This window comes from Protomyctophum parallelum (assembly GCF_964188405.1).
Source record: "Protomyctophum parallelum genome assembly, chromosome: 11".
NCBI lineage: Eukaryota > Metazoa > Chordata > Actinopteri > Myctophiformes > Myctophidae > Protomyctophum > Protomyctophum parallelum.
Genome location: NC_139707.1, coordinates 24817349 through 24842455, shown reverse-complemented (window position 1 = coordinate 24842455; position 25107 = coordinate 24817349). Strand labels below are relative to the sequence as shown.

General features: G+C 43.4%; 1 protein-coding gene across 1 annotated transcript in view; it reads right to left on the bottom strand.

Annotated features, from left to right (window-relative positions):
• The window catches only part of LOC310866936 (neuropilin-2-like), a 130907-nt gene that overhangs the window by 37868 nt on the left and 67932 nt on the right, over window positions 1-25107 (bottom strand). Inside the window, exons 7-10 of the mRNA XM_083776731.1 lie at window positions 24092-24236; window positions 19293-19468; window positions 18910-19083; window positions 17140-17284 (exon numbers count right to left, since the gene is read on the bottom strand). Of these exons, the coding sequence (XP_083632857.1) occupies window positions 17140-17284; window positions 18910-19083; window positions 19293-19468; window positions 24092-24236 (640 nt within the window). The remainder of the gene's footprint in view (window positions 1-17139; window positions 17285-18909; window positions 19084-19292; window positions 19469-24091; window positions 24237-25107) is intronic.

The window sequence follows — 25107 nt, the reverse complement described above, 5'->3', positions numbered from 1 at the left end:
ACCTATAACCACTCTCATCATCCTTCTCATCCCTCCTCTCCCCTCTATCTCCCTCCTCTCCCCCTCTGTCTAACTCTTTTTTTAAACATAAATCTTGCCTCCTGGGGGTCTTTTCAGATGGGGGTCCGCGGGCCAAAAATAACACGTTTGAGAACCACACTGTTCCATGCCACTCCTCTCCTCTCCTCTCCATGTCCTGAGAGTCCTCTCCCCTCCTCCTCCGCTGCTATACAATCTGTTCTGCTTTCATTAGCCACTTTCACTCCTCTCTGCCTTGGGATTGTGGGACAACCCCCCCTTTCTCTCGGGTCATCTTTCTTTCTCACTTCTGCACATCCACCAGCGTTGTCCCTATAGTCTCCCAAATGCACAGAGGAAACCTCCAAATATTAAACACTAGCGCAGCGGTCTTTACAGCATGGAGAGAGGGGGAGGGATAGAGAGACAGAGAGAGAGAGAAAGAGAGACGTGGGTGGCCACTCTACACCACACGGTAGGCGCTATGCACTGCAAAGTGTTAATTCAACTCCTTGTGGGTCCGTTTTACTACACTTGGTGAAGTAGGTTATTCAGAGACACATGTTGCAGACAGACAGACAGACAGACAGACAGACAGACAGACAGACAGACAGACAGACATACACTGAATAAGATATAGGACATATAACTAGATCAATCCTTACATCTGTATTCAACAGGCCACCCATTAATACTGCAACACGCAGCATCATGCCCTATGACTCTGTTTCTACTGTATACCTGTCTGTCAATCACTGCCTCACTGTCCCTGGCACGCACACACGCACGTGCACGTATGCACACACGCCTCAAACTGAGAAGACACGGGTGCTCAGTTAACCTTTGCATATAGGCCTACCCTACAAACACCACACACGCACACGCACGAGCGCGCGCACACACACACACACACACACACACACACACACACACACACACACACACACACACACGTCACACACACACACACACACACACACACACACACACACACACACACACACACACACACACACACACACACACACACACACACACACACACACACACACACAGAGCGTATCCCTGGCCTAGGGCCTCATTGTGAAGCTGCTGACTGAGCAGTGTGAGGCGGAAACACAGGCAGGAAAACTGTTCAATTATGGAGAGAGCTTTGGGTATAAATCTACCACTGTCAGCCTAAATAATGACTACTGACACTACGCTGTGTGAGTGCGTGCGTGTGTGTGTGTGTGTGTGTGTGTGTACGTGTACGTGCACGTGGGTGCGTGCGTGAGTGTGAGTGAGTGAGAGTGAAAGCATGCGTGACGCGTCCATTGCTCCACAGTAGCGTATGTGCGTGTGTGTGCACGTGTGCGCGTGTGTGGTTCCATGTGTATGAGTGTGAAAGGGGGATTTCCTTTCCGTAATTACAGATAGATTGACTGAGACGGAGATGTGTGTTCTTCTGATAGCAGGGACCTCCGTTGAGTGGTTAACAGCATACCTGTCAGGTACACACGACACTTCAGTATGCTAGGCCATTGGTTTCCAAACTGGGGTCCCTGGCAAAACATATTTCCAGATGGGGGGCGGGGGGTCCCCTGTCAAATACATATGAATCTGGGGGGCCTTGACATGAAAATTAGGCTATAACCTCAATAAAGTTGTAGAACATCCATTGACCTAAACTCCTAAAGAATACAGTGCTGTTGAAATGGCACCATGCTTCAAACTCCAATCTTTACAGCTGCATACAGGAATGCTAGCTGACAATTTGCTGTCAGTGGACAGTCTAAATCATTATTCTGGGTGGCTTTATGAAGGGCAACCGTTGGCTAATCACACACTGTCCGAGTAATTTTCTTTACATAAACATGTAATTTTCCCAAGCTTCCCAAGTCAAGCTTCACTATGAACTGCAAAAACAAACAGCAGGAACAACGTTGAAATAGGCTATTATGCGCGTCAAATGGGGACATTCCTTCGAGGAGAAACCTCTTTGGATGGTGAGTCGAGTTGATAGCAGTGGTGGAAAAAGTACTCACATTTTTAGTAGAAATACTCTGTTACAAGTAAAAGTCCGAAATTCAGAATGTACTTAAGTAAAAGTACCAAAGTATTGGCATCAAAATGTAGCCTACTTAAAGTAGGCTAAAATATACCTGTTATGCAGAAGGTCCCATTTCAAGTTTTGAAATGTATACAAATCTTTGATGCAACGCATTGTGAGCTTTTCAAAAAGCCGTAATGAAGTGGTCAATGTATGTTTTGCAATAATAATCAAAATCTACAAAGTAACTAGAGTAACTAAAGTTTTCAAATCAATGTAATGGAGTAAAAGTACAATATTTGTACATAATACAGAATGTAGTGGAGTAGAAGTAAAAGTACCGTATTGGAAATAGGAAATGCTACAGTAAAGTAAAAGTATTTAAAACATGTACAGTACTTAAGTAAATACTTTCCAACAGTGGTTCAGTGCTAGGTAGTATATGTAGTTAGCTCTGCGTTAAAGCTTATCATTCCTGGGAAAGTGGTTGTTCAGCTAGTGCTGAAGTGTTACGGTACTGTATCACGCGATGTCAGACAAAATCGATTATTTGTAGTAGCAGGAAACGTCCCGGTGCAAAGCTAACAAGGTGAGTATGTGGGAAAGGGTATAGCTAGAAGTGTTGAGCTAACAATTACTAGTCTACAGTGGGACGGTCTGGGTGGGAAAATTAGTTATTTATGGCAGGAAACCCTTTAGGCAGTGAAGGAATAATTGTACAGTTAAGCCACAAACAATGCTGTCTGAAAGTGACTCGCATGGCCGTCAGTGGCAGGTTGGTGGCAGGTTGCAGGTCAGTGATGCTGTTGTTTTGTAGCCAGTAGCAGGTGTGAGTAGCCGTGGCAGACTGTCCGTGCTCTCTGTCTCTGTCTCTGTCTCTGTCTCTGTCTCTCTCTCTCTCTCTCTCTCTCTCTCACTCTCTCACTCTCTCACTCTCTCACTCTCACACACTCTCTCACACACACACACACACACACACACACACACACACACACACACACACACACACACACACACACACACACACACACACACACACACACACACACACACACACACACACACACACACACACACACACACACACACACACACACACACACACACTAATGCCCAGGGCCAAGTGCTGCTATGGAGACAGGCAATATGAACGATTAATGGAAGAGTATGAATGGATCTGGCACAGTGCTGTTTAGTCTTTCAATTAATTGTTTCATTATCCTAAGTTCACTCTCACAGTTCATCCTGTCAAATTATTAGCTGTGCATTATTGCTTGCTTGTTTGCTGGTGTGAAATTGCTATAACATAACTGTAAAAGCTCCTCAAATGCGCGTTTTAATTAATTAATAAATCTGCCAAAAACGTGCGTGACACGTGCATGTGCATTTGCATGTGCACGGGACATAGCATCTCATAGCACCATTAATAGTCAAGCTCCCTTCCAGAACCCTCAGTAAAAGTGGTCTGGAGCTGCCACTGGTAGCCTGAAGTAGGATGATGGGAGAAGGGTTTCCTGTGAGGCTTGAAATTGTAATCTGAGATCAGATTCTAAAAATGTTTCTACATCCTGACAGTTTTTTGAAAAAGCTATGTTTCTATGTCAGTCGTTCTTCGATTTTTCAAAAATAGCAGACCTACAAGCTCATAGCGCGCCACCGAGTGGCACGCTATGAGCTTGTAGATCTATTTTTCAATAGCTAAAGCATAACATGATGCTAACAACAAAAGGGGTTCCCGCCCAAAATGGTATAATTTGAGGTATTGTTTTTTATCTTACCGCAGTAGTTCCAACTTGTACGTCTACTCCACTACATCTCAGAGGTATAAATATTGTACTTTTTACACCATTGCAAATATCTTATAACTTTAGTTACTAGTTACTTTGTAGATTTTGAACCACTTCAGCCCTGTATCCTGTATATACTTCAAATAGCAGATCTTCAAGCTTACAACGCGTTCTTGTGAGCTTGTAGATCTGCAATTTAATGAGTACTTTTGTCTTCAGTCAGTCAGTAAAACACCAACAAAACAATGTTCAGTACGGAGCCCCTAAAGGGACACAGTGTTGATTTATTTTTGTATTTTCGTCGTGGTAAGTTCAGTGTGGCTCAAAGTGCTAAGCTGTGAAGTGTACAGTAGCAGTTCAGTTCAGTTGTTGGAGCGAGATAGCAAGGTCTTTATACTAGAAAGCTATTGACAGCGAGTGGCCAATTAGTAGAAACGTTACATCAAAGCAAACGCTGCTAGGATCAGGATCCAGTGTTTGTGTCTCACGGTTAGTTCAGGGCAGGCAGGGTGAAAACAAGAAGCTGAGCTTACTCATACTTGTCATAAGAAAAAGTATATCGTTGCTGTCGGGCAGAAACCTCTTATTTCCATGTTATACGTGTTTTTTTGTTAACAACGCTGCTTGATCTGACTACAGCGTCACACAAAATCATCCAAACTAAATAGCAAATATCTGGACACCTATAGGCAAGGGTGTCGCGGGGGTCCCGATGACCATCTTTGCTGTGTGCCACTCCCCATCTCTCTTCCTGTCAAGTCTACAGTCCTATCAATAAATGCATAAAAGCTTTTTTTAGCTTGTCAATCTGCTACCTTCGCGGTACAGGCTTTAGTTCCAACATACTATTGGTCTGAGTGTCATTAGTCCGACAGCGTACCTCACACCCTAACCTAACAATAACCGTAAGCATGTTGCAGTGCATGTACGACCGCATGTCCGACCGCTGTTCTCACATGTTGGATCTTTGGTGTGTCGGATCTGCGTGTGCATCCCCTACCTTTGCTGTTTGAATCCTGATTATTTTTTAAACCTAATCCTAAAGCTGCAGTTGAGGGTCGGAATGTTTGTTTGCAAAGTTAAAAAGAAAATCAAACAACTAAAAGAAGAGAACAGAAAGGTCGCGTCAGCCAGAGCAGGAAATAAGTGAGTGAACAACTGGATGGGAAAAGTCAGGAGCCAAACCAAAAATATTTACACAAGGAAAAAAAATGCACTCACACACGCATGCACGCACACAGTATGAACTTGTGCCTGATGCTAAGCATTTCCATGTGTGATACCTCATTCAGGGAGGAAAAGATAACCAAACTGTCCACCAGAGAGGGAGGGAGGGAGATAGAGAGACAGAGACAGAGAGAGATAGAGAGAGAGACAGACAGAAAGACAGAGACAGATACAGAGAGGGGGGGAGAAGAGAAGCAGGGAGTGAGGGACGGACGGACGGACGTATGGACGGGAGAGTCTTGATACTTGACCATATTTACATTTCCGTTGGTGTTACACCACCAAACACAGGACAAACCAATAAACTGCTCCTCGTTTTTCAAACCAAAAAGTATAAATCATTTATTCCCCCCACAGAAATGATTTCCAGGAATTGGAGGGGAAAAAACACCACCACCCTTGACTCTCCCTCTGACACTCATGAACTGTGACATCTGAGTTCATGTCTGTTCAGTTGTTCAGTGTCTGGAGTCACAACGAGTGATGATGATGATGACCAGTGGTGGACAGCTTTATGAAGGTGAGGACAGAAACAGCATCAGTGAGAGAGAGAAGACAAGACAGCTTTATGAAGGTGGCCAGTAGAGCGGCCGGATGGGAACCGCAAGGTTACATCCCGGGGCTCCCCCAGAGTTAGTGTCGAAGTGTCCTTGAGCAAGACACTGAACCCCTAATTGCTCCCGATGTGCATGGTTTCTGCCTCTGTGTGAATGGGTGAATATAATGCACAATCTATGTACAGCGCTTTGGATAAAAAGCGCTATATAAATGCAGCATTTACCAAGAGGACTGAACAGAAGGAGAGAGTGAGTGAGGGAGATGGAGTAAGATGTAGAGGGGAGCAGCTCGGTAGCTTTGGCAGTAGACTGGAGTGATTACATTCTTCTGATGGGGAGGGAAGTTCGGGGAGGTGGGGGGGGAAGCTGAAGCCAATAGCCCCCACCGCACCCTGACACACACACACACACACACACACACACACACACACACACACACACACACACACACACACACACACACACACACACACACACACACCTCCCTCCTTCCCTCTCCAACTTTTTTCCGTTCCCCTCTCATGCATTCGTGCCCACAGCGGTAAAACAGCAGCTAGGTCTAGCTGGGGGAAGGCTACTTTCAAAATTTCATTTGTTGCGCCGCGCACACATTATACTCGTGATTTGAGTTTAGAACTGTCTCCAGTGAAGCAATGGGCCCAATACGTGATTATGCTAACTCAATTACATCAATTTACAGTTTACAATTTAGGGCATTTAGCAGACGTATCTCCAGAGCGATTTATAAGTGCGAGATCAGAGGATGGCATGGCGTGCACCCCAGTCAACAAATGAAATGACAGGGTAAAATAGGCACGTAGAGTGCAAAGAAAAACAATTTAGTGCTTCAAAGAAACCAAGATAAGCAGGTAAACGTCAAACCATAGCGTCTGTCTAAACATAAAGAGACATGGTGCCATTTACTGTCAGTTAGTGTTCTACGGTTTTTGTCTCCATCCAATCTGAGAACCCATCGTCAAAAAAATAAAGGAAAAACAACACCCTCCTTTCCTTTGAATTTGTTTGTTTGACGTTAGTCAACAGTCTGTCTCGAGAGACTAGTCTCCATCAAACTAGTCTGTCCGGAATAGTATACTACTCTTCTATGAATAACATATCGGAGCTATGCCCTTCACAATAATTAGTGTGGAAGAATGTTTACATTGCATACATAATAATCATGGATAATATGTATCCTATCCTTACCACGTATGCTGTACCGGGAAGAAAATATAACCTTTCCCAATTGGATCACTTGATTTGATAATACTTTTGTCCTAATCAGTAACACCAGTACAGTACATCTAACGAGCCATTGTTTTTTTCTCTTTTAGTTCACTGAGGGGTTATTTCTCAATTGCGCACCAGCGGTGTTGCACGTTGAAAATTGGCAATAAACAAGTTTCGGTGCACATGCACATAGTAGGGGAGCCTATCACTTTCAGTGATTTTGGAATGTTATTTTTTGGAGACAGGTATATCTTGATTCTTGGGGTTACCAGAATGCAAATGTCCAATTTTTATGTCGGTTTACCCCATAGACTGTAAAAACATATGGACAAAGCGTTCCCCGGGTCTAACATGACGTAAAATGAAGCCTGTTATTCCTGCACTGTAGTCGCCATCTTTCTAGATCCGTTTGGGCCCAGCTGGCCATTGGCTGGCTCCGTTTTGGCCCAGCTGGCCATTGGCTGGCCCAGACACGAGGCGGGACTTCCCCCTTTTCTTCTCCGTTGGTTTTTATTTTGACTCGAGTGGGAGGGGAATCCCGATCATAGACTGTAACGGTAGCCACGCCCCTCAGAACATGCGCAACTTATGGTCATTTTTTTAATAAATGGGACCATAATTTTCCAAAAAGAATATTATGACATTAGAAATGAGACTTTTAAACTAATTACTGAAGCAGAAAGTATTCATGACCATGTTTATTAAGGTAATACAGTCTAGGTGAAGTTGGGCCCAAATACATGGACTTCTATGGGGCTATGGGTTTTTCTGGGTCAATGACAGGCCATTATATGAACTTTCAGGAGTTTCAGGCTTCACAAAATATCTGTCTGACTGCCCCCTGGTTTACCCGCAAACCATGCTATTCTCTGAGAGGAGAGAGAGAGAGAGAGAGAGAGAGAGAGAGGAGAAGAGAGAGAGATGAGAGAGAGAAGAGAGAGAGAGAGAGAGAGAGAGAAGAGAGCGAGAGGAGGGAGGGAGAAGGGGGAGTGGGGCAGAGAGATAAGTGGGCGTCACCAAGACTACAGCCCACCAATCACATGGCTGGAGCCAGGCCACTGCTCACATGTGAAAGCTATCAGCAATGTTGGACTTGGAAAACCCACGCAATGCACGCACACACACACACACACACACACACAAGCAAACACACTCATTCATAGGCCCGACACACAAACACAAACTAAGTTGGCTTTGGTTTTGGTGGGTTTGCTTGAACAGCACACAACACCTCTAGAATGTTTGAGTACAACAGCAGCATCACCTGTGCAGGCTTTGTACTGCAGTTGAAGGCATATTGTTAAACAGAGGTGCATGTGTGTGTGTGTGGTGTATGTTGTGTGTGTGTGTGTGTGTGTGTGTGTGTGTGTGTGTGTGTGTGTGTGTGTGTGTGTGTGTGTGTGTGTGTGTTGTGGGGGGGGGGGGGGGGGTTGTTTGTGCATGTGTGTCTGACTTGCATGAAAGAGAGAAGGCTGTGTTGTTGTAATGGTCACTGCACACACCATATGAACTGCAGCAGACAAAGCTTGAGTTGGGCAGCTCTGAGCTACCAACTCTCGCTCTCTCTCTCTCTCTTTTTCAATTCAATTCTCTCTCTCTCCCCCTCTCTCTCCCCCCCTCTCTCTCTCACTCTCTCTCCATAGAGATGAGATGTTTATTTACACAATAAAGTCAGACTCTTGTCTATATGCCAAACAGGTGGTGTGTGTGTGCGTGTGTTTGCTGTGTGTGTGTGTGTGTGTGTGTGTGTGCTTGAATGCATCGATGTGCGCCTGTGCACGAGGGCGTGCCTGCCAACAAGGTGTGGAATGAGCGAGAGGAGAGGAGAGGAGAGGAGAGGAGAGGAGAGGAGAGGAGAGGAGAGGAGAGGAGAGGAGAGGAGAGGAGAGGAGAGGAGAGGAGAGGAGAGGAGAGGAGAGGAGAGGAGAGGAGAGGAGGAGAGGAGAGGAGAGGAGAGGAGAGGAGAGGAGCGCAGCAGATGTTGGGATAGCTCTGATGTAAAAAGCATGAGCGATGCTGGCAGCTTGAAATGTTATCCGTTCAAATCCAATATAGCGGGTCAGCAGAAGTAATTACATGTTGCCTCCACACACGGGTAGCGTGGATGATTAGAACGTGTCCTCCGCAATAACGTTGTGGTTTAATTGGACTGCTGTGTCCTCGTCAATGGTATTCTGGAAACAGATACGTCGCTGTCGGGTTATGGACATATGAGGTTTCCACCGGACAGGGACGAATAGTGAAGGGTTGTTAAATTAACGTAATCCTTGCGGTGCTAACGATGTTGATAATCTTGTATAATAAATGGACAAGCAGCAGGTCAAGGAGATAAACCTGTAAATAGTCCAGAAGAATATATCTCGGCTGTCTGGAAGAAACACCAAATGTTCATTTTTCAGGAAATGAAAAAACATCCAGCTCAAGTGAGTTAGGAGGTTTCTGTTGAAGTGCTTTTTCTTTCAACAATGAATTGTTGATTGATATAAGCGCTTTTTAAATGAAATACTTTCCATTGTTTTTTTTTTTTTTTTTTTAACCAACACACAGACGTAAAGGGCATGCAATAGCACTGATTTATGAAAGAAAAAAAATATATAATAATCAAAAACCTTAAAAAGGAGTTAGGTGGTTTCTTCCGGACAGCTTTTATTTGTATTTTTATTATTTTCTTTTTTTTGCCTTTTTAACTCATGTCCCCTACTTTGTTTGCATACATCGGCAAAAACATATTTGACGTACACTAGTAAAGTACAGTACTGTATTAGGGCTTAAGTGGATAGAGATGGCAGATTTGTCTTGGAAACACAAACACGATGTGTTGGCTAATGTGTGTGTGAATGCTCTGAGGAATTAAACATTTAGGCATGCCGCCGACGTACTATTGTTGTTTCATCTGGAGACGCTCAGCCTCTCGGCCGCGCACAGCCAATGCAATATTTTTTGGTAACAATTTTGTCTTTGGCACCATCGCTCTGTTGGTGGATGAACGTTTGGTTCAATCATGCAATGATAAGTGAGGCTTGCAAAAATGATTGTAGCAGCATGTTTACTATAAACCTAAACCACAAGTCTTTCAATAACAACATCTTGCAAACATCTCGTGGTGAATGCCTCCCTGATTGGAAGTCATTTATTGGTCACTGCACGTTCCCTTGTATGCTAATGTAAAGAAAAGCTTGTCATAATAATGTATCGTTTGCCAGATGATGCAGCATTTCTTCTCCTTTGAGTGATTAGAACAGTTGAAAGAACAATAGACCCATTACTGAGTAGCAAAAAAACTTCTATTGCTTTCTATGTGATTGTTTATAATGATGATGAGATTCTATACTCATTTCTGGGTCACATGCGATCCAACTAATGCATCTTGGCTGGCTTGGTATGAGCATCTAATAACGTCTTGCTGGCTTGGTATGAAGAGCGTAGAATCTTGGGACTAATTTGGCTGATGGCGTTGCTGTGCTTTCTTGCCGATAGAAAAAAACTTGGAGCAATGAATAGATTAATGTATGCATCACTTAAATCTTATTGTGTTCAAATCTTGTGAATGAAGGCATTCAAGGAACGGCACGGCGTCTGGAAAACGTTTGTTTCTTCTTTCTGAGGAATTGATTTGCTTGAAGTTTGAAGACATGTCAAGCTGAACTCTTGACCATACTCTAAATACTGTACATACACGTAAACATCTTTACATTGTTGATAACCCCCCCCCCCCCCCTGACATCCAATGTTTACAGTCGATGATTGCTTCTAAAACTCATATCTGAGATTCATGCTAAGCATTTACAGCTGTGGCTATATATATTCATGGACGCGTGAGTGGACTCCGAATCCCTGGGCGTTCATTTACACTCAGACCCCATTTGGTTACATCCGTACACTCTCAAAAGTTAACGCGCCGGGATTTGACTGTGTGTGGGGACGTCAGAGGACTACGGAGGGGTCAATTAGTGTTATATTTCATGGTTTTCTTTCTGGTGATAAGACTGTTTTGGGGAGGAAAAGACAGACGTGTCAAACTAATGTCTCTGGCACAGGATAATTAGTTGCAGTGGTGGAAAAAGCACTCAATGTGCAGAATATCCCATTTCATGTATACACATCTGAAAATAGCAGATCTACAAGCTCACAATGCGGCACAAATGGCCAAAATATATATACAGTACTAGGTCTGAAGTGGTTAATGTATGTGCTGTAACTAGTAACGAAAATTTTCTAATAAATGTAGTGGAGTGAAGTACAATATTTGGATCCGAGATGTAGAATTAAAAGCATTGGAAACTGGAAATACTCAAGTAATGTACACTACAAATACCTCAAAATGTTACAGTGCTTACCAGTGTTGGGTGTAATGGCGTTATAAATAACAGCGTTATATAATGGGTAACGGAGCAACCTAACGAGTTAGTTTGCTCCAATTAAGACCTATATTTATGTATGTATTTATTTGCACTGGTAAGCTGCAGTTCATTTTTTGCTTTGTTTTTTCTCGAGGGTGGCTGGCAATTGTCGGTAACGCAAAATAACAATAATTTAACAGCAAGTAAATGTACTTTCCACCACTAATTAGTTAGTGTGATGTAACGTGGCCTAACCCTGTGACCTACGCTTACCTTTTGCCTCCTGACTCTTCCTGACGGCGCCTCGTGGAATGAAGGAGACACATATGCTAGAAAGATGCTTTCAGATGCTGTGTCAGCGGATGAGCGAGAGCTTGTTGCTCAGCCCTGTTGACAGATGTTTGGAGTGGAGGGGGAATGTGGAGCAAAGGTACAATGTAGACGCTGTGTTTGTGTATTATAGCACTGCAGAGCAGTGTTTCTCAAACGTTTTGATTTCAAGGACCCGAATAACTGAATAAGTGTAAAAACTGGAACCAAATGGACCTGTAAACTAAAGGACCATATGTCCATGTGTGTGTCCGCCCTCCCCCAAGGAACCCTGACGGTCCCTGGACCACACTTTGAGAACCACTGCTGCAGTGTACAGTACAGAACTAACTTCCCTTAGTGAGTATGACTTTCACCAGTAGAGGTCCCTGTTTGTCCTAGTGTGTGTGTGAAGGCTGAAGGCTGAAGTGGTTACTGTACTTTTTGCAATAATAATCAAAATCTACAAAGTAACTAAAGTTTTCAAATAATAGTAGTGGGGTGACAAACAAATGCAGAGTAGAGTCGTCTACACTGTCGTCAGCGAGACATTTTACTGCTGTCTACACTTCCAAATGTATCCACAACAGCCCCAGTAGTGGCGCAGTGAGATCATGACATGTCACTGTGTGTGTGTGTGTGTGTGTGTGTGTGTGTGTGTGTGTGTGTGTGTGTGTGTGTGTGTGTGTGTTGTTTATCCATGGCCTCCAGGGTGGGGGGTGGCAGTGACTGTGCGCTACTGTGCGTGTGTGTAATGCATTATGACACACGTGCGAATGGGAGAGATTGGATTTGTGGATATTGGCTGCGGTAACGGCAATGATGTTCATTTAAGAGGGAATAGAAAAATAAAAAAAACATTGCTATCATGTACTAATGCAGAGATTACATCCAGGAGGCAGACATCTGGCACACAGACGCATACACACAATATTATACTGTAGACCAGAACAGCCGGCAGAGTGTGTGCGTGCGTGCGTGCATGCGTGCGTGCGTGTTCCTGTAACACAAACCAAAACAACCTCCACACAGCTGGGTAGCAGACAGATAATAACCACCTACTGTATATGCAGTGGTGGGAAAAGTACTCAGACATGTTTGTTTACTTAAGTATCAATACTGCCATGTAGTCTGGAATTCAATCTGGACTCCAGTTATATATAAGAATCTACTTAAAGTACCAAAAGTAAAAGTACTAATCATTGTGCAGAATGTCCCATTTCAAGTTTTCAAATCTTTTGAAAATAGCCAATCTACAAGCTCACAATGCGTTCTGATGCTTGACAATAGCCAATCTACAAGCTCACAATGCGTCGTGATGCTTGACAATAGCCAATCTACTAGCTCACATTGTGAGCTTGTAGATTGCTATTTTGTATATTGATTGGCTAGCTAAATTGGCTATTTAAAAAGCCATATCATGATAGACTGGAAATTGTCTGTGATTTGGGATATTGTACTATTGTGATGTGGCAGATGCTAAAAATCAAAAGCTCAGAATCGGATCGGGAGCAAAACAGATGTGATGGAGACATCCATAGAGATGTGATGGAGACATCCATAGAGATGTGATGGAGACATCCATAGAGATGTGATGGAGACATCCATAGAGATGTGATGGAGACATCCATAGAGATGTGATGGAGACATCCATAGAGATGTGATGGAGACATCCATAGAGATGTGATGGAGACATCCATAGAGATGTGATGGAGACATCCATAGAGATGTGATGGAGACATCCATAGAGATGTGATGGAGACATCCATAGAGATGTGATGGAGACATCCATAGAGATGTGATGGAGACATCCATAGAGATGTGATGGAGACATCCATAGAGATGTGATGGAGACATCCATAGAGATGTGATGGAGACATCCATAGAGATGTGATGGAGACATCCATAGAGATGTGATGGAGACATCCATAGAGATGTGATGGAGACATCCATAGCTATTTTGGGTTGTAGATTGGCTATTATCAAAGATGTGATGGAGACATCCATAGCTATTTTGGGTTGTAGATTGGCTATTATCAAATGGCTGAAATGCATATAAGGCTGAATTGGTTACTGTACTTTTTGCAATAATAATACGAAATCTAAAAAGTAACTAGTAACTAAAGTTTTCAAATAATAGTAGTGGGGTGAAAGTACAATATTTGCCTTTGAGATGGAGTAGAATTAGTATTGGAAATTGAAAATACTCAAGTAAAGTACAAATATCTCAAACATTTACTTATGTAAGTACAGGACTTAAGTAAATGTACATAGTTACTTTCCACCACTGCTGACTAGTGAATCTACTGTAGTTGTAGCCCTATATTTAAGGCACAAATAACTCTGTTTCTCAATCTTAAAGGTATATTCAGTGATTTCACTCAAAAAACCATAGGTTTCGTTTTTGGCTGTGGGACCCAGCCTTTCGTCCAATCAGGATAGAGAGTCAAAAACGAAACCTAAGGTGTTTTGACCCCCAGGGGTTAACTGGGGACAGGGAGGAACTCCTTATATGGCCAGCACACTCTATAGTAGGGAGGATTATCACAACAAAACAAAAAAATAAGTGATATTTGAATTAAGTGAAATCACTGAATATACCTTTAAGCGGAGCGAGGGAAACTAAACTATGTTGGCAAACGTTCAGGCAATGGGTAATATTATGTTGATGTAACCTCGGTTAACAACGGAGCATGTTCCCTCTGTCCCCATCATTAACCTGCCTCCTGGCTATTCCTGACACACAGCTAGGATGTACTGGCTGTCCTGGGCAGACACACACACATGCGCGCACACGTGCACGCCCACGCACACACACACACACACACACACACACACACACACACACACACACACACACACACACACACACACACACACACACACACACACACACACACACACACACACACTTACTGTCAGTGTCTTTATCTTTATTGTCGAGCAGAAACCTCTTATCTACATATTCTTTTTGTTTCGTATTAATGCCCTGCTTGATAATGCCACAGCACATCATCACACAAAAGCATCGCGCCTCGTTTTCAGCTTGTAGATCTGCTACTTTTGATGCTTTTGAATTTGAATCCTGAAAAGTTTCAGTTATGGACATTCCAACCGACAGAGACTGGTTTTAGTTCTAGACGACATCCAGGTTTGTGCGAACACACGCACAGTTGCATGCACGCATGTGCGCACAAGTACACACACACACACACACACACACACACACACACACACACACACACACACACACACACACACACACACACAGAGTACTGCGCTGCCTGATACAGAGTGCTGCTGACAGGTCATCAGTGTGGTGGGCAACAACCGGCTTCCTGTCCACTGGGACCAGGTACGTGTCATTTCCTGTTCCTTTCCTCACCTGTCACATCCTGTCTAACGCACCAGGAGACGATGCCACTCAGACGAGAGAGACCATGAGGACATACAGGACAGGAGAGAAGAGAAGAGAAGAGAAGAGAAGAGAAGAGAAGAGAAGAGAAGAGAAGAGAAGAGAAGAGAAGAGAAGAGAAGAGAAGAGAAGAGAAGAGAAGAGAAGAGAAGAGAAGAGAAGAGAAGAGAAGAGAAGAGAAGAGAAGAGAAGAGAAGAGAAGAGAAGAGAAGAGAAGAGAAGAGAAGAGAAGAGAAGAGGCACGAGCATAGAGGGTGACACCATGGAGAGGGGAGGGGAGAAGGGATGCGAGGAAAGGAAAGAAAAGAAAAGAAAAGAAAAGAAAAGAAAAGAAAAGAAAAGAAAAGAAAAGAAAAGAAAAGAAAAGAAAAGAAAAGAAAAGAAAAGAAAAGAAAAGAAAATATTTTTCTGCCAATTATGCCATATATGATTAACAAGATGCTGTATTTATTTTAAGTGCAATTATGATTATGTGTACAATTACAGTATATTATTAGAAAAAAGGCTAGGAAGAATAATGCAGAGATGTTGACACAGGTGATAGGTTAGAATATCAACTACAATTTGCAGCTTGAATGCTCTCTGCGAGCAAAACGAATACACTCCAACAAAGAACCTTACGCTGCATCATGTTGTACAGATAGTGAAACTAAACAACATCCACACTAAATTAACGTGTTTGCCACAGAATGGTAAATGGTGCATCTAAGCAGCGCTTTCATCCAAAGTGCTATACATAGATTGGGCGTTACATTCACACACATTCTCACACCGATGGCGGAGGAAACCATGCAAGGCACCAACCTGCACATCGGGAGCAATTAGGGGTTCAGAGTCTCAGCTCAAGGACACTTCAGCACTAACTCTGGGGGAGCCCGGGATGGAACTGGGAACCTTGCGGTTACCATCCGGCCGCTCTACCAACCACTCTACCGCTGATACTAATGTTACCTCACTGGATACTATGGCCCACGAGTGACATTGGAAACAACGTGATTGATTTCTGGTCAGCTGGAACAGAACAGATTTAACTCATGTCTGACCCATGTAGGTCTCAGTGATCGACGGTGCATGACAGACTGACCACAGAATCAGATATGTCGCATGACTACCACTACCACAGACAACAGCCTGCCTAATCCCCTGTGGTTACACTCAACGGCAACATGCTACTAACATGATAATAAGTCTGACCGCTGTGCCTACAGTGCAGTACAACCACACACACAGCTGGCCATCGCAGTGAAAGTCCTCTGACCTAGACGGCCTAATCTCTGGCTAGACATGTAGCCATGCCCCCCTATAGGGCAAGCTGATTAAGATACGCACGCACACACGACCACACATACCACCCCCCCCCCCCCCCCCCCCCCCCCACACACACACACACACGTTCCCTTATAGGCTTATACAGTATACAGTACACGTCACGTGTATGACTTGCCCATTGATGTGATGGTGGTATGAATGTAGACATTTGCTTGATTTAGTCTCAAGCTCTTAATTGTGACTGCATGGAGTCTGTCTCATTGCTCTCCAAAAGCCCTTGAATATGATGGAATATGATTAATGTACTCATTGGCAAACTATTTATAAAATTCACAGACAGACTTAACAAAGTATGACATTAATTTACCCCAAACAATCACACGAGTGTGAAGTGAGCACATGACATCACGAGGGGCATTCATTCACTGCAGCTTCACTGCCACTATATATATATACGTTACGAGACATGAATGCAGAGCGTTATTTTTTTATAAAACGTAGTCAGTCACGAGATGTATTTATGTCAGCCACATGGCGTCTTACGTCGTCATTTAGTGCCCTAAACAAACATTAAAAAGACCATAGACTTGGCCTGTTTTTGTTTGTTTCTGACATTCTTTTTTTGGCTCACTCACTGTGTTTTGTTATGGTTGTCCTCTAGCTCCAGTTAGCTCATGACATTAGCTTCTGTTAGCTTCTGTTGCCACTCGCTCCGTGTTGCGGCGTTCAGAGTATGGGTTTTTATGCCGTTCAGACTATCATTGGTTTAGGAGGCAGCCAATCATGACTAGGTCACTAGAAAGTTCACTAGGAGGCAGCCAATCATGACTAGGTTCGCCACTAAAGTCTTCCTTACGGTCGTCAGTAGTGGTGGGTGCAAATGTAGTCCAGGCGCTTTTCAAGCACCTGGCAAAAACCAAGAGCATAAAGACGTGAACATGGAACATGTTCTTACCTGGCAGGTCACAGCCCAGGACCTCCATCCTCATTCCTATCCCAGCAGGGGACCATCTCTCTGGGTACACTCGGATGTACTGGGCCGCCAGCTCATCGAACCGCCGCACCTCCGGGGTGTCATAGTGACTGTTGCCCTCGAAGATCTGACAGAGAGAGGGGGAGGGGGAGAATGGACCGTTAATAATAGACATGGTTAAAAACGGTCCACTGAAAGATGTAGACGTCTGTGAAAGCAAAAGAAAGTAATGTTTTCCGGCGGAGTCAAGAGTCTCCGTTGAGTCAAATTATTGGCTTAGGAATGCGACTAAAAGCAAACAAAGAAATTAAGTAATTCTTGGGGGTGAACTATCCCTTTAACCACTCAACTTAACCCAAGCAGTCAAGTCGACATAGCCATCTGAGCAGCCATCAGCTAGATGAAGCTTAAACTGAATTTCTCCCATGAGACTATAATGTCTTTGTCTGTGAATGCTAAATCTGATCATAGACCAGCTAGTGCCGGTTTTACCAAACAGACACAAGACAGCGCTAACAAGCCGATAACAGCCAAGAGAGGCTCATCCTTTGAACTGTATAGGTTTATTCTCAGGAGCTTCTGGCAGAAATAGCTCGAAAAGCTCACAGAACATCCCTGAAATGAGACGAGAGACTTTGAAAACATCAGGTAATGTTAGCACGCATAACACGAAACTTTGGACAAAAATCGCTTCATTTCGTTCGCTTCTACAATTTGTGCCATTTCTTTAAAAAAGGAAGAAAGAAAAAACTTGTAGTACATTTCCCAGGATGCTCGCGTAAAAAGAAAAGACGGGCAGATGAAAAGAGAACGGGATTTTTTTACCAACAGCAGAGGACTCAGTAGTACCATTAAAGAGCTTTTTTCAGAAAATGACTACAGAGTATAAAAAGCGCCCTGTGTGTCACACTGCGTTGGACAGCCTGCAGTGGTGAGTGGCGAAGCAGAAAAGACATTTTTAATTAACACCCATGAGAGACAAGGAAGAGGGAGAGAGGAGGGGGTGTGGGGGGGAGATGAGACAGAGAGAAGTGTGGTGATTATACTGAACGATCATCAGAGCAGAGACTGTAATAAATTGGCTTTGCTTTCCCTCCGAAATTGACATGGTTGAGTGATACTAGGATGAAGAATCAGTGTGTGTGTGTGTGTGTGTGTGTGTGTGTGTGTGTGTGTGTGTGTGTGTGTGTGTGCGTGTGAGTGGGGGGGCTGGGTGAAAGACAGTTATAAATAAACAGAAAATGGAAACTGATATAAGTGATTGGTGTGCATGTGTGTGTGACTGTGTGACTGTGTGTGTGTGTGTGTGTGTGTGTGTGTGTGTGTGTGTGTGTGTGTGTGTGTGTGTGTGTGTGTGTGTGTGTGTGTGTGTGTTTGTGTGTGCGTGCGTGCGTGGTGCTGGAACAGTTTTCTTTTCTCCATTTTTTCATTTACTAATGCAAAAATAGTATCAATACTATATTGATACATTAGCCGTAGATGCTACCGTAAATGTACTGTTACAAGTAGAATTCACTCTGTTTCAGATTATATTTTGATGCTTTTGTACTTGTACTCATGTAAATGTACAGTACAGTACCAAAAGTAAAAGTGCTTATTTTGCACCACTGTTGTGTTGTTTTGTTTTGTTTTGATTGTACTGTTCCACTTTTTGCTTTGGCAATGTAAACATATGTTTTCTCACGCTAATAAAGCCCTTATGAATTGAAATTGAATTGTGTGTGTGTGTGTGTGTGTGTTTTCATGTCTTACCTTGGCGTATCCAGTCTTGCTGTCAGTGATGTAGGTCCACTCCTTGCCCGTCAGACTGTGTGCCAGCTTGTACTTCCTGACGAAGGCTCTGTTCTCGGCACTGGTGCTGCCCTCCAGCCCCCGGGCACCCTGGGTAATGATCCCGCGCACCGTCTTTGGCACCCCGAGGTCCACCTGCATGGGAAAGCACGGGACACAAAGGTTTCAGACGTCTAAAAACGCTGCGGGCCAAACCGCGACACTAATCGCCGTGCTAGCTTCAGTGAATATCCTGATAAATGATCATTTATCAGAGCTCTAATCAGTGAAAAACAAGCAACCAGGTCTATGAAAACAAGCCCAAAATAGTATATAATCGCTAATCACATGGCCGACATGGTTACCTGTAGCCACTCCTCTCCCGCCACGGGCTGCGTGGGGTTGGGGAACCAGCCCGAGCGACTGGCCACCAGCCTGGCCGCTCCCATGGAGCCATGGATGTCCCTCATGGAGGAGCCAGAGATCTGGGAGTCTGGCAGCAGGCCAGACAGCATGCCCTGGAGCTCCGAACAGGGGGCGTCTGAAGAGAGGGAGTAGAGAGAGTTAGTACTGGAGGAATTCATTTTTGGTTCACTCATTGAAACGGTGAAAACTCAAATCTTTGCTGCTGGGGGTCCCTGGAACCAATTCTTTTCAGATGCGAGTCCTTGCAAATACATATAATTTTGGGGGTCCTTGACATGAAAAAGTTTAAGCACCAGAAAACCGAATTTTAGAATCGGTATCAGGTCTGAATGGGTAAAATGGGTGTGGTCGCCACTCGCCAGTACAGTATGTTAGAAATCCGATTAAAATGCAAATGGACAGTAGTATCAGGGGGGTTGTTTTTATTTTGTGTTTCCGGTTTTTAAATGGCTTATAACTTTCCCTGCTTGCTATTCATTTCCTAAATTAAGCTTGCAATGAAACGGCGTCACCACTTCTTAACCCACCCCAAATGATGGATATGCCATAATGGAATGAAAGTCCTCCCATATCTCACTGTCAGAAAAACCACCATGTCAACAGCACTAACACTCCACGGCTCCGGTAAGACGTCACAAATCAACACATTTCTATTTCTTTTCCTTTTCTCGGGAGGTCAAAGCACCAGTTGGAGCGAGGCAAGGTTTTATTTCATGCGCAGTGGCAGTAGCGGGGTCACAAGTAAGAGAAAGGTGGGAGGTGACAAACGTGGCGACAGGGTTAAGTGACGGAGAGAAGAGGTGAGAGATACGGTTTGATGGGAAGAGTGAGGGTATAAGACCTTAGACCTTAGAGAGAGAGACAGGGAGAGAGAGACAGACAGGTTGACAGAGAGAGACAGACAGAAACAGACAGACAGGTCGAGAGAGAGAGAGAGAGAGAGAGACACACAGCAGAGTGACATCGAGTGTTGACACTGATTGACGGTGACATTCTCAGGGCCTCGGCGGAGATGAAAGTTTAATGCCGTGACATCACAGCGCGGTAAATAATGGATCATCACCAACGACGACAACAACAACAACAAGGGGGCTGTTCACGGCTCTGAAGATTTCTGGAACAATCTGCTGGATATTGAGGAACTCTATACAAGATTCAAGATTCAAGATTGCTTTATTTTGTCATTATTTCCAACTGTAGCAGCTGAAAAAAAACTTACGTTTCTCCTAGTTAAAAAAAATAACACAGGCTCATACAATAATAAATATATCACTGCAAGACAAATAAATAAATAAAAATAAATAAGTCCTAAAAACTACAGGGATCCATAAAAAAGATAAATAGAATAAAAACCATTTAAAAAAACTGAACATAGATCACAGTTCATGTCCTATCTGCCAGGGAGGCTAGAGTTCAGGAGCCTACTAAGTTGTAAATTCTTTCTTTCTATCTATCTATCTATCTATCTATCTATCTATCTATCTATCTATCTATCCAGCAATGTTTTCTTTTTTCCACCTTTTATCTATCTATCTATCTATCTATCTATCTATCTATCTATCCAGCAATGTTTTCTTTTTTCCACTTTTTATTCCGTATATGAGAGTATAGTGGGAGTTTGTAAGAATATCAGAGTCAAGATCACAGGCCCAGAAATAGATAGATATCACTCACCACCAGCTTGACTTAAGACCTCTCTTGCACATAACACACAGAGTGCTGCGTTGCGCATACACAAAGCCACGGTGATGTGCACATTCAGTAGTCAAGGTCCTGAACGTGCTGCTGCTACAGCACCCCACACACTGGCTCTGAAGATCAGCACACACACACACACACACACACACTTCTACTGCACTCTGAATGGTGCAATGGAATATAAAAGCTGCAGAAGTATTCTATTGAGCTTCCAACCTAGCCTTATCACCCACACATTCATACACATAGGTGCACACACACACACACACACACACACACACACACAGCAGAAACACACGTGCACGCGTGCGAATGCACTCAAAGAGCGGGAAAAATAATAAAGGTGCTAAAAATAAAAGATTGATTGGCATTGAAGGCCTGAGGTGGAATGAGATTACGGGAGAGCGGAGAGAGAGAGAGATGGAGGGATGGAGGGAGGGAGGGATGAGGTGATGGGCAGACAATGGCAGATTTAACGCCATAGGAAAGAGTCAGGAATGGGTTGAGATAGAGAGAGAGAGCATATGAACCCAGGCAGCCCTATCCTGGGGTCTTTCATCTGACAACATGCTGCGACAAGTTATGAGATGGAAAAGTGGGGTACATGTTTGGCCAACAGCAGGGGAGCTATACTCATCCTGTCCAGTTTAAGTGGCCCAAAGAGGGATTTCTTTGAAGGAATGAATGAAAGGGAAGAATAGAAAGCAGAGATGCAGGTGTCCATAGACAGATGTGGCTGAAACTTGTTTAGCAGCAGTCTGAGGGCGTCCAGGAGTATTTCCAATTTCCAATGCTTTTACTTCTACTCCCACTACATCTCAGAGTCAAATATTGTACTTTTACTCCACTACAATTATTTGAAAACTTTAGTTACTAGTTATTACTTTGTATATATTGTTTTTGATTAGTAAACATATACATTAACCACTTCAGCCCTACAGTTAGCCATTTGAAAATAGCCGATCTACAAGAACACAGTGCGTCACGATGCAACGCAAGTGTGCTTGTAAATCGGCTATTGTCAAAATATATATATTTTGACAGTGGATTTTCATGCAGGTATTTTTGTACTTTTATTTGAGTACATTTTGAATATGGGACTTCTACTTGTAACGGAGTAGCTCTACATTGCAGTATTGATACTTTTACTTAAGTAAAACATTACTTAAGGGGGGGGTAACTGTTGAACATCACCTGTGGCACAACAGAGCCTCTCTCTCTCTCTCTCTCTCTCACGCGCCCGCCTGCCCGCACACACGCCCGCCCGCACGCACACATTGTGGTTGTGATTGTGTGGGTGCTGAAATGGTCCTCGACGATAAGAGCATATCTGTCCCCTCAATGGCAGCACAGAGAGCCTCTAACCTAATAATGGTACAGTGATGTAGGACATGTGCGTACGCGTAAGCACGCCCACACACACACACACACACACATGCGTGCGCGCTGACCATCACACAACACACACGCTCGCTCGCACAGAGACAATTGCAGACAGTCTAATTAGGTTGTATCTATTTATAGTTATTGAGCTGATTATGCTGCTGGAAATTGTGTTTGTTTGCCTGGGCTGCAGATGAAAGCCGAGAGGCTGTTACTCGCTCTGATGTAATCACCCACACATCACACCCACGTTATTATATTACTGTCTGTGTGTGTGCACGACGTGTGTGTGTGCGCGCGTGCGTGTGCGTGTGTGTGTGTGTGTGTGTGTCACTGTTCTGTAGTGGAGCTAAAGCACTGGTTCCCAAACAGTGGGTCTGGACCCATTTGTGGGTCACGGACCAATTCAAAATCCCATTTTCTTTTCCTACATTTAAAAAAATGATATATATATATATATATATATATATATATATACTAGAATCCTAGCGCGATGCGTCGCAAATGGGAAGAATGCAATAGCGGGAGGGCGATGCGAGTGCTGTACTGTACTGTACTCCTTAGTATTGCACTGTACTGTAATGTTGTCCTCTGTACTGTTCTCTTCTGTACTGTACTGTACTGTACTTCTTTGTACTGTACTGTAGTCATGTGTACTGTACTGTACTGTACTTCTTTGTTCTGTACTTCTTTGTTCTGTACTGTAATGTACTGTACTGTAGTCCTGTGTACTGTACTGTTATTGTTATTATTGTTATTATTGTTCTTATTCTTCTTATGATTATTATTATTATTATTGTTATTATTACATGGATTATTGTTCTGTTTGTTTGTAAATGAGTGAGTTTACAAAGAAGCTTATTGTTATTATTATGATTATAATGTAAGGTTTCTATAGGCGTAATATCGTTGCTGTTTGGCAGAAATATATATATATATATATAATATCTCAATATTTCAACTTTTTACTTTTTTTTAATTAATGCCTTGCTTCATCACACAAGACACACACAAAAGTAGTGGAGATAGCAGATCTACAAGCTCAAAATGCGTCGCAAGCTAGTATAAAATATACATTGGCAATTTTGACTATTTTAAAAAGTTTTTTCTAAAATAGCAATTAAAACGGTTTTAGACATACAAGGTTTCCTGCCGACAGCAAGGATATGGATATAATAGGTTATATACTGTATGTTGATCTTGGTCAGATCTAAGGGAGCCCTACAGTAATCACATCCAAAGCTCTCTCATGTTCCTCATGGATGGGTCATGTTGGAGTAGAGAGAGAGAGATAGAGAGAGAGAGGGAGAGAGAGAGAGAGAGAGAGAGAGGAGGGAGTATGTTCATTATTTTTCTAACCTATGGGTCATGACTCAAAAGACTCGCGGACCAACATTTGCTGAGTTCCCACAATGACATGAGCTCATAAGTTTTCATAAGGGTATAGAAGGTCCCAAGGGCCCCAGACTTTAGATTTAGCCAAACCTGGTCCAGTGGTCTCGAACCAAAAGTCTATACTCCAGATTCAAATAGCCCTTTTGGTTAAGTTCAGCGACTCAGGGACTTTTTAAACAGGGGTAAAAGCAATGGTTAGATCGGATTTCAAATGTAGGGCATTTAAGCAGCTCTTTTTTAAGTAGGTTTGTTTTTTACTTACCAGTGATCTGACAGCCGTAGAGTTCGAAGCGCAGAGCGATGCCGTTCTTCCACGTCTGGGGTCTGATCCTCACGAAGCGAGCCAGCACCGGCTGTGGGATCCGGTTCAGGACCACCTCCGTGGGGTCCGTGTTGGCATGGAACACCTAGAGAGAGAGAGAGAGAGAGAGAGAGAGAGAGAGAGAGAGATCAGATATCATTGCTGTCTGGCAGAAACCTCTTAACTCCATAACATTTTGTGTGTTTTTGAGCAGTGCACACCGCTCCAATGACTGGCCTATGTCCCTACAGTATCTCTGTTTGGAGTAGGAACAGCTGCAATACCACTGGGTGACCTACCTTCAAGTGGTGCTGTTGAGCTATAACCACTATAACTATTACAATAGTACAGTACAGTACAGTACAGTACAGTACAGTACAGTACAGTACAGTACAGTACAGTACAGTACAGTACAGTACAGTACAGTACAGTACAGTACAGTACAGACTACATACAGTGCAGTACCACAATACAAGTATAGTTGCACCGCTCAGTTCACACGGGTGTGGTTTTTATAAACATATAAACGCCCTACTCGATCATATAGCGCAGCGTCAGACAAAAGCATAAAAAGCTCTGCTTTTCAATGTGAATCCTGAACAGTAACACTTATGGACATATGAGGTTTCCAACCGTCAGACGCGATAGTATAAACACATTTCGATATTTCGATATGAGGAAGGCATTAAAGCATAAAAGCTTTATGAGGGTTTTTTGTGTTGCTTTGATGTGCGTGTGCGTGTGCGTGTGTGTGTGTGTTTTGGGGGGTTGGGGGCTTCAGTGCGCCTGGCTTTGATCTGCCAGGGAGAACACAAACATACACACACACACATATATGTCGACGAGAGTCTGGATTTATCTGTCCACAAAGGAAAAGATGAGGGGAAAAGTTCACCCCCCCCCCCCCCACACACACACACACACACACACACAGGATCTGAGGCCAGGCATTGTGTAATATATCATGGGTGTAAGTG